At 42.1% G+C, this 17,195-nt stretch overlaps 1 protein-coding gene across 1 annotated transcript in view; it reads left to right on the plus strand.

Annotated features, from left to right (window-relative positions):
- EPAS1 (endothelial PAS domain protein 1) overlaps positions 1 to 17,195 on the plus strand; it is a 135,915-nt gene that overhangs the window by 104,922 nt on the left and 13,798 nt on the right. Inside the window, 4 exon segments of the mRNA XM_040430185.1 lie at positions 3,233 to 3,351; positions 3,436 to 3,638; positions 9,900 to 10,006; positions 14,685 to 14,832. Of these exon segments, the coding sequence (XP_040286119.1) occupies positions 3,233 to 3,351; positions 3,436 to 3,638; positions 9,900 to 10,006; positions 14,685 to 14,832 (577 nt within the window).

Below are 17,195 nucleotides of genomic sequence, written 5' to 3' on the forward strand. Positions count from 1 at the left end.
CATTCCGCATCACGGATGCAGACCCATTCACCAATTCGGAGATGCGGAATGGTGCGGAACGGAACCATGGAACGGAACCCTACAGAAGCAGTACGGAGTGCTTCCGTGGGGTTTCGTCCCGTACATGTCCTATCTTTTTGTGATCCGCTGCGGCTGCCCCACGGACTGTGCTCGTGCATTGCGGCCAGCATTTTGCGGGTCGCAATACGGCAACGGGGTGCACATAGCAGTGTAAAAGAGGCCTAACTCCTAGTCTCTCATTTACTAATCTCAACTCACTTCTAACTTCCTGTGGCTGCAATATATAAATGGGTGTGGTAGTGACCACTAGTGGTGGAAACATGTAGTGCATGTTACCAGCCTGTAATATGGATTTAGCAGCATAGACAAAGGAATAGTGCAAAATGACATCATACTATACATAACAGTGTTGGAGTGGACCATACACACATATGTTGGACACTACACATGTATATTGGAAAACTATTTTAAAGGAAAAGACACTTCACAGTTAGGAATAAAACTATCAGGCTACTTTCACACATGCGTTTTTGCTGTCCGGTTTTGGGATCCGACATGGGATCTCAAAACGACAGCAAAAGGCATCCGTTTGAATAATACAACCGGCTGCATCTGTTCAAATCCGGTTGTATTATATCGAAAATGAAGAAAACCATTGTAAGTCAATGGGTGCCGGATACGGGGTTTTTTCGTGTCCAAAAAAACCCCGGATCTGGCACCAGTGACTTACATGGTTTTTGGTGGTGTTCAGGTTCCAATGCTGCACACAAAAATGCTGCTTGCAACAGTTTAATGTTCTGAAGCGTTGTGCTGCGGTTTTGAAAGCCTGTGCCGGATCTGAAAAACGGACAGCACAGCGCAAGTGGGAAAGTAGCCTCAGCCTGTGACTAGGTCATCAGTACAATTTCTATATCTCAACTTTCACCAGATTATATAGGTGTGAGATGATTGACGCCTGGGGAATGCCTCAGCATTCTATTAGAATAACGATAGACACGAGGGGCACACTCCTCAGGGAAGCTGGGTGTTTGCGGCTATAGGCGTGGGGAAGTCCTTCCGACATAGGCCCACATACAGGTCTGGGATCTATGTGATTCATATTTTATTTCTGCAAATATTGTCTCCTATTTATTGATGCTGCATTATTATTATTATTATTATTTTGATATTAGATCTGATTGTGTATTGTCCCGGACCTTACATGTTTGGTCCATATTTGTGGACTTTGGTGGGCTGGTTGTCTGTGCCTGGTTTTATTCATACCGGCACATCTTTTATTGTATACAATTTTTAAGTGTTTGTTTGTTTGTCCTGTACAATAAAATTGCTTTATAGATTTTATCATTATTGGATGTGCAATTTTTTGCGGTTTTCTTGGTCTTTTGGTTGCTCAGTATTCTATTATAGCTCAGTTATTGTTTATAACGTAGTATGCTACTGTCTGCTATCTGCTGATAAAGAGTGCGTATTGAAATAGAAGGTGGTTAGTAATAAAAACCCCTTGATCCCTTTTGGGTCACTATGCGACGCCACTAAACAGTGATGCCGTTGACACTTTGCACAATTAGCTCAGTTTGCTTTTGGATTATTGCGCAGCACCGCAGAACTAGTTATATGCTGGCACTTTACACCATGAGCTCCTGGTTATTTACAAATACTGGCCCTTTAAAACCACAGCCCTAAAGCTGTCTAAGGGTCATTTATCAGACTGATGTAAAATAGAACTGGCTTAGTTGCCCATAGCAACCAATCAGATTCCTCCTTTCATTTTTGACAGCTCCTTTGGAAAATGAAAGGTGGAATCTGATTGGCTGCTATGGGCAACTAAGCCAGTTCTACTTTACACCAGTTTGATAAATGACCCAAATTATTTGTATAGTCAATAACTGAGATATAATAGATGAGGCGTCAATTATATCACATCCATATGATCTGATAAAAGTTCTTAGAAATAGAAAGCACGGATGACCTAGTGACAGGCTGATAGTTTTAATTCCGACTGTGGCATGTCTTTTCCTTTATAATAGTTTAACAATAAATGTTATGGTTTATTTTTTAGTGAAGGGATGGTCCAAATGGGAATTTGTGGCCTTTTGGTATCGTGTTTACCACCAACACATTGCGGCAGGCGCTCTGAAGACTGAAAGGTGGAACACTTGGTACCGGATCCGGCATTAATACATTTCAATGGAAATTAATGCCGGATCCGCTAAGTACGGTAGTGTTCCGGGATTTTGGCCGGGAAAAAAAACGCAGCATGCTGCGGTGTTTTGTCTAGTCAAATACCATACAAGGGACGGAACGGAAGACATCCTGATGCATACTGAACAGATTCCTTTCCATTCAGAATGCATTATGACAAAACGGATGCATGTTTTTCCGGTATTGAGACCCTTTACCGGATTTCAATACCGGAAAAGAATAACGCTAGTGTGAAAGTACCCTAAGCCAGTTTCCCTTTACACCGGTTTTGATAAATCTTCCCCTTTATACTTTTTTTCAAATAGAGTTTGTATTTTGCTGATTGCATTTGATTTCTCTCCAGCCTATGAAAGAGTAATCAGTTGAAAGGGAACCCGTCACCATGAAAATGTAATCTGCAGGCAGCATGTTATAGAGCAGGAGGAGCTGAGCAGATTCATATCTAGTTTTATGGGAAAAGATTCAGTATAACGTGTAGTTTCTTGCTCTACATTTCTGCTACTGGACTACTGGACCGCTCACTGGACTCCTAAGCCTAGAAATAGTAGCAGTTTAGAGCAAGAAACTACACGTTTTACTGAATCTTTTCCCATAAAACTACATATCACTCTGCTCTGCTCCTCCTGCTCTATAACATGCTGCATTTTCAATGTGACACTCCTAAGGCATACTGAAAGAGAGACTTAGGTGACCACTCTGTGAGCCACCATGGCACTTAAGTAGAGTACTGTAGTTATCACTGACCTGTAGCCATACCAGTTTTGGATGAACTACTACGCTCAGCATACCCATAGAAGCAGATGCAGTCTATAGACCGTATTGCTCCATATGATTGATCAGGGCTAACATGGGACCTCTAAATCTTGCTAGGTATATGCACATGTCATTGCATGTTGGGGGTCGTAGTTGCACAGCCCGCGAGGTTGTACTCTCCACTCATTGACACTTCTGTGGATCCCAAATGCAGCCATTATTACTTATCGGTATTATGCGTCTCTTTTTTACTAAGGCACCAGCATCGGAAAGAAGAACAAGGAGGCCAACACCGAGCGGGATTTTTTCATGAGGATGAAATGTACCGTCACCAACAGGGGCAGAACCGTCAATCTCAAATCTGCAACGTGGAAGGTAAAGCTGTGAACACGTCAGAGTGATGGCGGGGAAGGTTGGGTGCATCTTGTGGGATTCTCATCTTCTGTCCACCCCTTTCAGGTGCTGCACTGCACTGGTCATGTCAAGACGTACAACTCCTTCAACCCACACGCCCTCTGTGGCTACAAGGAGCCTATGCTCAACTGCCTGGTGATGATGTGCCAGCCCATACAGCACCCCTCCAACATTGACATCCCGCTGGACAGCAAAACATTCCTGAGCCGCCACAGCATGGACATGAAGTTCACCTACTGCGACGACAGGTGAGGCTTTCTTACAGGTGACCAGCAGAACCTGGATTTTTTTTCTCTTAATTCCAGTGTATTATGTGTACTGTAAATTTCGTTATGTAGTAGGGGCGTAACAAGTAACCCTGATAACAACTTCAGTATGAGTGCCTTAAGACCCCATTCCCACGACCATATTTTTGGTCCTCATGCGGATCGGACGCAGACCCATTTATTTCAACTGCACCGCAAAATGCTGTCCGCATCCGTATGTTCATTCTGCTGCTCCGCAAAAAAGATACAACATGTCCTATTCTTGTCCGTTTTGAGGGACAAGAATAGGCATTGTTACAGTGGGTCTGCAAAAAAACAGGTGCAACACGGACGTCACACGTACAGCATCCGTATTTTTTGCGGATCCGCGTTTTGCAGACCGCAAAATACATACGTTAAAGGGCATCTGTCAGCAGATTTGTACCTATGACACTGGCTGACATGTTACATGTGCCCTTGGCAGCTGAAGGCATCTGTGTTGGTCCCATGTTCATATGTGTCCACATTCCTGAGAAAAATGGTGTTTTAATATATGCAAATGAGCCTCTAGGAGCAATGGGGGCGTTGCCATTATACCTAGAGGCTCTGCTCTCTCTGCAACTGCTGTGTCCACTGCACTTTGATTGATAGGGCCAGGTGTGATCACATTTTCACTGCCTGTCCCTGTCAATCAAAGTGCAGAAGGCGCGGCAGTTGCAGAGAGAGCAGAGCCTCTAGGTGTAATGGTAACGCCCCCGTTGCTCCTAGAGGCTCATTTGCATATAATAAAACCTCATTTTTCTCAGCAATGAGGACACATATGAACATGGGACCAACACAGATGCCTTCAGCTGCCAAGTGCACATATAACAGGTCAGTCAGTGTCATAGGTACAATCTGCTGACAGATGTCTTTTAAAGACCTGTCCCCTCTCCTGACATGTCTGGACAGGTCCTCTTCAAGTCTTTTTTTCTTAACGCCGCCATGTTAGATAGCGAAGATGAGTTTCTGAAATTACTTGAACTTTTTCACGTACATAACAAGGAAATGACATTTATAATGATTTTCTTTAATCTACCCACAATGCACTGCGTTAGGGAAAGTCAACCACAACTCTTTATTACCAAAATTATCCTATAAAGATATAGTGAACGGCTCTGAGCTGCCGCTTGTAAGCAGCCCATAAAGACTCCGTTCAGGCCCAGCTTTACAATGTGCAGGTTTATGACTTATTGGGTAATACGCTGACATTTGACACGCTGACGGTTTAAGCTCACGTGTACGGCCTATGAGCAAATACGACCTATGAACCTGATGTCATGAGCTCAGCCGCTACCATATACGACGGCCTACCTTACCGCATACTTTCACTTTTCTATTTCATTATGGGTGACAACCGGTATGGCGGCCATTACAGCTCTGACAGGAGTTGTTAACCCAAATTTCTTAGTGGATTGAATGTCATATCTGCCTAGTTATACATCGCTATGAGCAAATATGGCGTCTTGATGCAAAACTAGGCAGAGCTGGTTGACCGCCACTGTTAAACAGTAGTGTTGAACGAGCTTGCAACTTACCATCATGGATCGGCAAAAACGCTTCCGTTAGGATAATACAACCGGCTGCATCCGTTATGAACGGATCTGGTTGTATTATCTCTAAAATGGCCATGACGGATGCACTAAAACCATTGTAAGTCAATGGGCGCCGGATTCGTTTTTCTTTTGTGTCCAAGAAAACAGAACTGGCACCATTGACCTACATTGTGTTTTTTTTTTTTTTAAACAAAATGTTTTATTTTTCAGGAAAAGACTTACATTACATTGTGTTTTATGCCAGATCCGTCTTGTTCCGCATCCCATGACGCACTCAAAAACGCTGCTTGCAGTGTTTTTCTGTCCGGCTTGAGAACGCAACCAAACGGAATGGAATGCATTCTGATACACTCCATTCAGTTACGTTTTGTCCCCATTGACAATGAATGAGGACAAAACTGAAGCGTTTTCCTCCGGTATTCAGATCCTATGACGGATCTCAATACCGGAAAGTAAAAACGCTGATGTGAAAGTAGACTAAAAATTTTCACAACTGGACAGGAGACGACGACTCAAAGACTTAGGCTAGGTTCACACTACTTTTGCATGTACCACGGAAAATATCCACGATGTATACAAGAATGGGCCCTAGAGTTCCATGCACTTTCTACAAGATAGGTGATAAATATCTAATTGTTGGGGGTCTTGACTGCTAGGGCCTCCAGTGATCACGAGAACAGGGATCCACAAGTCCTTGGTATAAGTGGAGCAGTAATGTGTAGGTGTGACCACCGCTCTATTGACTTCTATGGGAATCCTTCCCATTTTATCATCATGTCATTTCTAGGTCCAAAATTGTGTGGCAATTAATTTCTTAATATATCTCTATAGTGGTTGAAGCTTTGTTTCTCTTATACACAGCTGCAAATCCCCTGCATAGACATAGCTTCAAATCATAACATCCTGGCTACCTGCATTCACCACTAGAGGGAGCTTAGTGCATACTGCATACTCAGTGTGCCGCATGCTCCCTCTGTTGGTGGCTGCGGGCAATCAGTAAGTAATGTTTTACATTTTTTTTACTATGCAAGGGGATTGGCGTTCAGCACCAGGAAAAAAAAAAGCGCTGGTAGCTCATAGTTGCCAACTGTCCTCATATTCAGAGACAGTCCCGGCAAATTCGGGCTGTCCTGAGCTGTAACTTGGCGGCGCTAACATAAACCCTGCCTTGTAAGTGGCCGTTCCTGTGCAGTTGAGGCATTCTCAGGGCCGGGACTTAGATGCCCCAATTTTACCAACTAATATAAAAATATATTACGAAATTAAGCATTGCAGATATCTGTATGTATTAAGATTAAAAATAGGATTCAAGGCTGGACATTCATTTTAAAGGGAATCTGTTACTATAAAAGTGCAGCATGTAGACATGTGTTATAGAGCAGAAGGAGCTGAGCAGACTGATATAGTTTTATGTAAAAAGGTTCAGTAAAACTTGTAATTTATTCATTTTATTCGTTGCATTATTAGTTACACTAAGGAGTCCAGTGGGAGTGGCTCTACTCAATGATTGACAGCTAGAACTGTATGCACACAATAAAGGCTGCCAATCACTAAGTAGCACCGCCCACTGGACTCCTAGGCATAGAAAGAACAGAGGTTTAAATGAGTAAAATACAAGTTATACTAAATCTTTTCCTACAAAACTATATATCAATCTGCTCAGCTCCTCCTGCTCTATAACCGGCTGTGCTGACTGCACATTTTCATGGTGACAGTTTCCTTTGAATTTACAGTCAATTATGGTCATTTTATCTTAGGATCTGTGAATTCAGCCCAGAGATGACATGAATATGGATGTGATAACCATGTATGGGGTCAGTGGTTATGCAACTGAGGTTCATAAATGATTAGAAATCTCCATTTTACACTTCCTGAGTAGTGAGCTTCCATTTGTCGCTGGGTTTCCATAGTTCTTTCATATTAAAGCTACCTTGGACTTGATCACGTGTTGCCACCATTGCTCTGAGCGAACCCGAGCGTTGGACTGGAATGTCTTATATATACAGCACTTCACATATTCATGTCCTGTTCCCGACTTATGTCCTGCTAAAGAAATTCATTTTCAAGACCAAGCAGGAGGACTGTTTCTTTTCTACGCATCTTCCAGCTCGTATAGAATCCTTTCACAGAGTATAGACCTTAAGTTCCTCGATGCGTAGTTATTGTTAAAACCTTGACAATACCTCAGATGGGTTAATAAGGGATCAGTGATCCGGTCGTTATTATGTCAGACAGATTCTAAAACGTGTTGTCTTATCTACACGTCTTACAGCTTTCAGGACCGTTGACCTGAGTTTAAATCACGTTTTTATGTTAAACATATTTTTTAAAGAATGAATGTTGGTGATGGTATTTTTAATTTTCCATGTAAGTATATTTAAAAGAAACCCTATTTAATTTTTTTCCCACTGGCCACTAAGCCTTATAAAAGGCGCCAGGTCTTGATCGGTACAGATCACTTTTCAGCAGTCATCTCATTATCATAACAGGCAGAATTACACTGACAGATAACATTTATAAATAGATAACACAAGATTGCACCATTCACAATTGGGGATGTCATGGCTTATCTACTTCCCCTCCCTGTACAATGACTTCTGCACAGATCATAGAGCATTTCTCGAAAACTCGCCCATAGAAGTCATTGAACATCTCAGGTCCGCTGTGCCTATGGACCATATGGCTGCTGTAAGGCATATCTCTAAATGTTGTTAAGGGCAGCTCAAACACGATGGCTGTCCCCCGTAATCATGTACAGAAAAAAAAGCTACAATCAAAAAATAAAAACAGATTCGTTAGCACAGAGAGTGGCTACTCTCTCTCTGGAAGGACCCATATATTAGGTGGGCAGTATATTGATTTCAAGGGGTTGTCCCATCTTGGACATTCGGGGCATATTGCTAGGATATGAACGGAGCATGCAAAGGGGAAGGGGAAAAGCACCATGCAAGTGCGGCCACTGCTCCATTCTCTTCTATTGGACTGATGGAAATATCCGAGCCAGCGCTCCCCTATTTTCAGTGCTCCCATAGAAATCAATGGAGGACGGCCGCGCATGTGCGGTGCACCCTCCTGCACATTGTGGGCTCTGTACTAAGGATAGGTGCGGGTCCCAGAGGTGGGACCCGCACCTATCAGACATTGGGGGACATAGCCTAGCAATATGCCCCCAATATCCAAGATGTGACAACCCCTTTAACCTGCGGGGGCACTGGCTGCCAGGTTCCTCTGCAGATTAACCTTTTATCAATTCATTTTAAGGAGACTCTTCCAAATAAAAGGTTTTCTAAAAAGCGAACAACCTAGTTAAAAGAGAGATCTAGAAGAAGCCCCTCGTGTCACCAAGTCACCCCCCAGATTGAGTTGAAGAGTATAGTTGAATAAAATGCACCAAACTGGAGCCGCGTTTGTTGAGTTTGTTCCATCTGTCCTCACTGTGGGCTTGATTTTACCGCAGGGCTACATCATGTGCAGAAGACATTTTAATAAGATTTATAATCGACATGGTTTTCACGCCTGTATGTGTTTCAACAAATGTGGTGGCTTGGCACCATGTAAACATTTGATTTGCCCTAACATAGTACCTCTGTTTCTTAGTAAACTAGAAAGCCTCTTTTTGAACATTTAGCTGAGAACAAGGCCATAAGAGTCCGGAAACCCTTAAAGGGCTTGTCCAGTTTCCAGTATTGATGACCTATCCTCAGGACAGGTCATTAGTATCACATTGGCGGCGGTCCGACAACAGGCACCCTGCCGATTAGTTGTTTGAGGAGAATGCAGAGCTCCTGCCTCGGCTCACCCATTCGCACGGCTATAACCCTTGCATACCGCAGGTGTTGAGCGGAGCGGAGCTGGTACAGGCAGGAGCAGCCATGTGGGCACTAATTTGCAAGGAAAAATGAAAAAAAAGAATTAAAGTATATTACAAAAATTTACAATAGGTTTTAATAAAATTTATGTGAACGTTTATGCACACTTTAAGGCCGCCATTCTCTGTATACACACTTACTATGCTATCAATCACTGATAAGAGGGCTCCGTGTATTAACATTAAGCAATTGTAGCCTTAATTGTAGCCTTAAAGAGGATATCCCATGATAAATGTAAAAAATGAAATTTAGACATCATATAGGACATGACAACCTCTTTCTAACAAAGCTAGAACCAGCCCTGTACCTCACATGGATCCAGAGATTTCCTCATTCATTGCTCCAGTTGTCCTTTCTGTTGCAGCTCATAGGGCATGTCCTTTCTGTTGCAGCTCATAGGGCATGTCCTTTCTGTTGCAGCTCATAGGGCATGTCCTTTCTGTTGCAGCTCATAGGGCATGTCCTTTCTGTTGCAGCTCTCTTCCTGTCACAGCCTCTAACAGTAGATAATGCTGGTGGCGGTTGAAAGACAGAACGGAGCATGTGCGACCACCTCAGCAGGAGAACGTGCACATTACTACAGATTAAACACCAGAGGACGCCGTTATAATAAAATAAAGAGAATGTCTCACAACTGAGGCAGAAAGTAAATTACAAAAATAATTAGTTTTTCATCCTGTATTATATTAAAAATAACATTTACTGGTGGCACAAACCCTGTCATACAATTTTTTTTTATTATTATTATTTTCGCATAAACCTCATACAAAACTTTTTTTAAATATATTTTCTATGTGAAGAATTACTGAATTGATTGGATACCATCCAGAGGAGTTGCATGGGAGATCGGCTTATGAGTTTTATCATGCCTTGGATTCAGAAAGCATGACTAAAAGCCACCAGAACTGTAAGTATTAATCAAGATGTTCTGTGAGGACTTATCTGGGTACAAGATGTGAAGAACAACATACTGTAGATGGATCACGTGTAAAATTGCACAGTGGTCCCGACCTTCAAGACATATATTTGTGTTCCCTGTACCTCTGACATAGGGCTTTAAAGGGGTTATCCGAGGCTGCAAATGGCCCCCCTTACCCCCGGCCCCTCACACTGATTCTATCTACTTACCTGGTCCCCACAATGCCGCAGCTGCTTCGCTGTGGTGATGGGGATGAGCCTCCCTAGCATTGCGGGTGACATTAGGGAGGCTCGTCCTCGCCTGCCATTGGCTGCTCCCCCCTGACTCCGGATGTTTTCATCCGCGCAAATGGAGAAGCAGCTGCGGCGGTGCGGGGACCAGGAGCGGTGCAGGGAGCCAGGTAAGTAGAATCAGTGTGAGAGGCCTGGGCGTATATGGGTGGCCATTTCCAGCCTCGGATAACCCCTGTAACTGATTAAAGAGGATTTTTTGTTGAATTTTTTTAGAGGAATTTAGTAAAAGTTATGTTTAAAAGTTAAAAAAGGGGGTTTATTTGGATTTACAGTGATTTATTTTATTTTTTTACATATATACCCTCTATTATTGTTGAAGATTGGTAATATATGTGATTTCTTTGGCCTGTAAAAAAAAGGCATGCAATTCATGCATTTTTTGCAAACTTTTTTCAGTGTGGCATTTTCCGTCACACATAAAGTTTTCCTTGGATTTTTTGTTATTTTTCTTTTCCTATAGAGAAGTCTGTTGGAAAATGCCTGAAAAATACCACGTGTATACCATGCTGCAATTAAAAAAAAAAAAGTCAGGAAATGGCACTACAAAAAACAATTTTTTTTATAATTTCCTGTTGGCTTGCATATAACATACAGTTTTTTTTGCCGAAAGCTACATGAATCCGGCCCCATGAACTATAATATCTGTAATAAATCTGACTGTAACCTCACAAACGCTAGAATGAAACTAGCCTAAGGCCTCATGCACATGACCGTTGTTTTATTCCGTGTCCGTTGTTCAGTTTTTCGTGATTTTCTGCATGCAAATGATAGGAAAAAAATAGGACTGGTTATATTTTTTTGACGGACTGGAATCACGGATCACGGACGCGGATGGCAAACGGTGCATTAGCCGAGTTTTCAACGGACCCATTGAAAGTTAATGGGTCCCATTAACTTTCAATGGGTCCGTTGAAAACTCGGCTAATGCACCGTTTGCCATCCGCGTCCGTGATCCGTGATTCCAGTCCGTCAAAAAAATATAACCAGTCCTATTTTTTTCACAGAAAACGGTTCGCGGACCCATTTAAGTCTATAGGACCGTGAAAAAACGCGGAGGCACACAAGATTGTCGTCCGCGTCCGTTTTTTTCCTATCATTTGCATGCCAAACTTGACTTAGATTTTTTTTTGTTTCCTTCATGTCTGGTGATCCTCCAAAAATAAAGGAAGACACACGGAAACAAAAACGGAAACGGATCACGGAACAACGGAACCCCATTTTGCGGAACGGAACACAACAACGGTCGTGTGCATGAGGCCTAACCTTAGTTAAGTCTTCACTTATTTAGCAGGAAGACTGGATTGTTTACTTAGTGGTTCTCCACTTTGGACAATACTAAGGTCAGGTTCACATCACCGTTTAGCTTTCCGTTCTTCTGTTCCATCAGAAGAACCAAAAAAAATGGATCCTTTATTTTGAGCATCGGTTAGGATCAGTTTGCATCTGTTTTTGTCAGTTCTGTCAGAGATCCATTATTTTAGACTGGAGAAAGAGTCCTCAAAGCACTACTATTTCTCCCATCTAAAATAACAGAGAAAGCGGATGCAAAGCGAGCACAAAATAAAGGATCCAAGATTTTAAACATTTTTCTGTTCTTCTGACGGATCAGCTATACAGTGATGTGAACCCGGCCTAACTTATTAGAAGGACCCCCTGGCAATAAGCAAATCACGGTTTCCCACTATTGGGACCCCTAGCAATCAGCTGTAACTTGTGCCAGTAAGTATTCATTTTATCTGCAGCGCCACCACAGGGGAAATGAAGCATTACACAGTGCGCATTTAAATCAATGTCAAGGACAGGACAGGTCCTCAGGAGCGAGAGATGTTCTTTGTTACCGCTCTTTAGTTTGGCGAAGGGATGAGGATCATAGACCGAGAACCCCCCTACCCAATACTAACTCAGTATTCTCTAATCAAGTATATGAGAATAGGTTTTCTAAACTGGACAACCCCTTTAAAGAATATTTTAAATATATATATAATTCTGTTAATAGAAAAGGATATCTTATTTAGGACCCTTGTCCAGTGTCCAGCAGGAGAACAGCTACAAAGAGTGTTTTATTCTGGAGGACCCAGCACATATGTGCAATATATGAAAAGCCTAATGATTTCAAACAGTGGGCCAGATTTACTAATGTGTCTGTGGCAAAAATCTGTCAAAAAATTTACTCAAATTAGAGCAATTTTGGGGCAATTTTGGCATATCTAGGGTTTCTAAAAAAAAAATCTAACTTACTTGGCAAGTGGGTAGGGCTTAGTGGAAAAGGGGCTTCACGGGAAAGGGAGGGGTGTAAGATGCATCATTTTGTGCCAAAATTGCGCCATAATTCTGGCATTAAAAATCTGCCTTCAAAGTAAGCCAACCAATAGTTAGTATATAGTCAGAGAAAAGCATCTATCCCTGCGCCACATTTATCATCCAGCCTGAGCCCCTATGATAAATCTGGTGCAGGTCTAGACGTTGCAGGATTAGTATATCTGTGCCAGTTTGTAATACTTAATTTCTCCTGTAGTGGCGCTGCAGGGAATTGCTGCCAGGATCTACCATAGACAACAGCCGATCACTGGCGGTCCTAGCAGCAGGATACCCTGTTTAGTTCTTGGGCGAGGGATCCTTTTAACAAGAAGGGATTGTACAAATCGGAAAAGTCCTTCAAGACTTGAGAGTAGAGTTCGGCAGCCCAACTTTGACCCATTCTAGGATGTGACCCGACAATTGTAATGTATGCATTCCCGAGTGTCGTAACGAGCGTGTATAAGCTGGCCGCGGTAATTAGTCAATGGAGACTGAAGTCATCACACTCCATTACATTTGCACAATGTTGTAATGTTTCACACCGAGGTGAGGTTATTGTCCTGAAGAGTCCCAGCGATGCCTTATTGAAGTGTGGATTTCTAGCATCTAAATCCTTAATTGGGCTGAGATCATTTGGAAGTTAAGTACTTAATTTGGCAGAGGACGAGGTACATAGTGTTTCTTGTGTGCAGGAGACAGGGTTTAATTTATCTGTTATTACTGGTACAGTACGCGCAATGCTTAACATTTACTTTGCTAAACGATTGGAAATCCCTCCTGATGAAGGCTTAAGTTGCGGTTTTACACATGACGTCGTAGACGGTTTCTTATAATGTGATTTGCAGGTTATGGCGCTAGACACAAATAGGTTTATCTGACGTGGTCGGAGCTGGGGTAGAATAGATGTATCAATCAAAGTGTAATAAAAAGGTTCTATTATAATAAATAATAAAAATGTTCAAAGTGTTTATGGAGGATACCCACAGTAATAAGAACACAGGTGCAGATGTAGCAAACCTTAACTTGACACGTAACATATTAAATACACAGCTGCGGCAGACCTTGAGGATATGTTCACAATGAGCTTTTTTTTTGGCGCAGATTCCTGGACAAAAATGGAAAAATACTCCAAAAAACGCAAATAGATCTTCCCCAATGATTTCAGTGGTGAATCTGCAGGTTAAATTGTAGTAAGCTATTTTCTCTGTTTGCGTTTTAAAAAAAATGCACCGCAAAAAAAGGAAGCAACCTGTCCACTCGGACTCCGTGTCCTCAGTTCCCATTAAAATGGACAGGAATGAAAATCCACGTCAAAGCCGCATCTAAAAACACACTTTTTTTTCAGCGCTGAAAAAACTAAGGGGTTTTCCAGAAGTACAGCATTGAAAACCTATCCTCAGGATAGGTCATCAATATCTCTGTATGACCACTTATATAGGGAAAGCTGTCAATCATTGAAGTGTAAGCCATTACTAGATGCCCATCAATGTATCAGGGTAATGTTTGCTACAAGTATAGGTCCATTGTTATACGAAGAACTTACCCTGGAAAAGCCATCACAGTGGTCAGTTCCTCGTTATGTCCATATTATGTCCATCAACCTCATTCTTGGCCAACAGTATGATCTTTATGTAGCCCATTGGGTTCATACCATATATTTAGTGGGTTCGTGGCAGAGCAGATACAGAAAAGTGAATGAGTCCTATGTATTTACACAGAGCTGGGTGTCAGCTTGCATATGAACTTGGGTTCTTTATTTGCTTGGATCCCCGAAACCAGTAGACCCTGTACTGCCCTGATGTCATCCCTTGTCAAAAGTCAAGAAGCACCAAAATATCTGTAAGACACAACAGAGGGATGCCACATATACAACTACTGGTCAGATACCTAAAACAAATGATGAGAATAAGTGTTTTACAGGTTCTTGAGTGGTTCTTCACTTTTGGTTCTTCACTTTTGGTTAGCATTATAGCACATTTAGCAGGCCTTCTGTATCTTCTGTCAGTCTGTGGAGGCTATTACATTCACTTTTAGATAAAAGTATTGATGTAATAATGTTTCACTTTGATTTACAGTGTGCGCAAAGGGTCAAGTGGTCACTGGTCAGTATCGGATGCTTGCCAAGCATGGTGGCTATGTCTGGGTGGAGAGTCACGGCACAGTCATTTACAACACACGAAACTCTCAACCACAGTGCATTGTCTGCGTGAACTATGTCCTGAGGTGAGGAAGCCAAAATGTCATCATTTCTAGATAGCATTCTTATGGAGCATGTCAGGTCAATTCAAAAACGTGTACTGGATCTACTATAGCGTGGTGTCTCCATGGTGGATTGTTTTCAGATACAATCATCTGTACTAATCATCAGCTACTACTTATCAACACCAATTGGTTGTCATCTTGTAAAGCAAAGTGATTGATCTTCTTTTGGAATTTTTGAAATCTGAATCTTTAGAATCCATTTCTTTTCTACAGTAAGGAGGGTCTTTTTTTCTGATCAGTTTTGGTGATAAACAACGACTCCAACCACTATCCAGCCATTCCCTGGTAGGGGGGTATGAACATAAATAAAATAAAAATGCAAAATTCTAGTTTTACCTCTTCCCCATAACCCAGTCTACATTATAAAATTGTTCTTCTACACTCACCTAAAGAATTATTAGTAACACCTGTTCTATTTCTCATTAATGCAATTATCTAGTCAACCAATCACATGGCAGTTGCTTCAATGCATTTAGGGGGGTGGTCCTGGTCAAGACAATCTCCTGAACTCCAAACTGAATGTCAGAATGGGAAAGAAAGGTGATTTAAGCAATTTTGAGCGTGGCCTGGTTGTTGGTGCCAGACGGGCCGGTCTGAGTATTTCACAATCTGCTCAGTTACTGGGATTTTCACGCACAACCATTTCTAGGGTTTACAAAGAATGGTGTGAAAAGGGAAAAACATCTAGTATGCGGCAGTCCTGTGAGCAAAAATGCCTTGTGGATGCTAGAGGTCAGAGGAGAATGGGCCGACTGATTCAAGCTGATAGAAGAGCAACGTTGACTGAAATAACCACTCGTTACAACCGAGGTATGCAGCAAAGCATTTGTGAAGTCACAACACACACAACCTTGAGGCGGATGGGCTACAACAGCAGAAGACCCCACCGAGTACCACTCATCACCACTACAAATAGGAAAAAGAGGCTACAATTTGCACGAGCTCACCAAAATTGGACTGTTGAAGACTGGAAAAATGTTGCCTGGTCTGATGAGTCTCGATTTCTGTGAGACATTCAAATGGTAGAGTCCCGAATTTGGCGTAAACAGAATGAGAACATGTATCCATCCTCTGATGGCTACTTCCAGCAGGATAATGCACCATGTCACAAAGCTCGAACCATTTCAAATTGGTTTCTTGAACATGACAATGAGTTCACTGTACTAAAATGGCCCCCACAGTCACCAGATCTCAAACCCAATAGAGCATCTTTGGGATGTGGTGGAACTGGAGCTTCGTGTCCCTGGATGTGCATCCCTCAAATCTCCATCAACTGCAAGATGCTATCCTATCAATATGGGCCAACATTTCTAAAGAATGCTATCAGCACCTTGTTGAATCAATGCCACGTAGAATTAAGGCAGTTCTGAAGGTAAAGGGGGTCCAACACCGTATTAGTATGGTGTTCCTAATAATTCTTTAGGAGATTGTATGTTCTCCCATACCTCCTCTAACTGGATTTGTAGAAGACATCTATCCAGCTTTCTTGATTATAAAAATGCTAGTAGCTCTCCATGATGCCTTGCCGTTACACCACGCTGGGAGATGTGACCAGATAACATCTATGAGAAGATATTGTTATATAGACCAATTTTAAACTTATTTTCAGGATGCTGGAGCGTCAATAATCTAGGGCTCAGGTACATGCACAGAGAGGCTGCTGAATGTGCCCTGTGCAGCAGCATGCATGTCACAAGCAGTGTGCACCCTCCAGCCTATTTCAGAGAAAAGAGGATATTATTGGTTGGTAATAGTCTTACGTCATCAAAAAGGAAACAGAAAAAGCTGCCTTGGGGTAAATCAGTGGCAAATACACAATATGGCCCCTACATTTTTGGGAAGATTGTGCCTGATATTTTTGTTGTTCTGCTCCTATAATGGAGGCAGAACAATGGAAATCAAAAAACGGTGTGTGAGGCCTAAAATGTGCATTCTTTTTGCTATTATTATTAATATAACGGCTATTAGTCATATCTGATATTGTGCAGGGTGTCTGCTCTTACATAACCCTATGTATTTGCCTTGGCAAACCCTTTAGTGAATGTTTTTTCACTTTCCAGAAGCAGCACCACACCTTCCCATGGGTCGTGTCTGTTACTGCAGCCCAGCTCCACTGAAGTGAATGGAGCTGAGCCGCAACACCACCCACAACCTGTGCTGAGCTGTGGCGCTGTTTTTTGAAAGAAAGCAGCTCTGTTTTTTTTTTGTATTTTTGTCTATTTTTTTTCCTTTTGATTGCATTCTTCAATTTAACCCTAATCTTCACATGCCAGACGGAACAAATCACAAAGAATTACAAATTTTTGCTAAAATCGTTGTGTTGA

Source organism: Bufo bufo, chromosome 4, assembly GCF_905171765.1.
Source record: "Bufo bufo chromosome 4, aBufBuf1.1, whole genome shotgun sequence".
Lineage (NCBI taxonomy): Eukaryota > Metazoa > Chordata > Amphibia > Anura > Bufonidae > Bufo > Bufo bufo.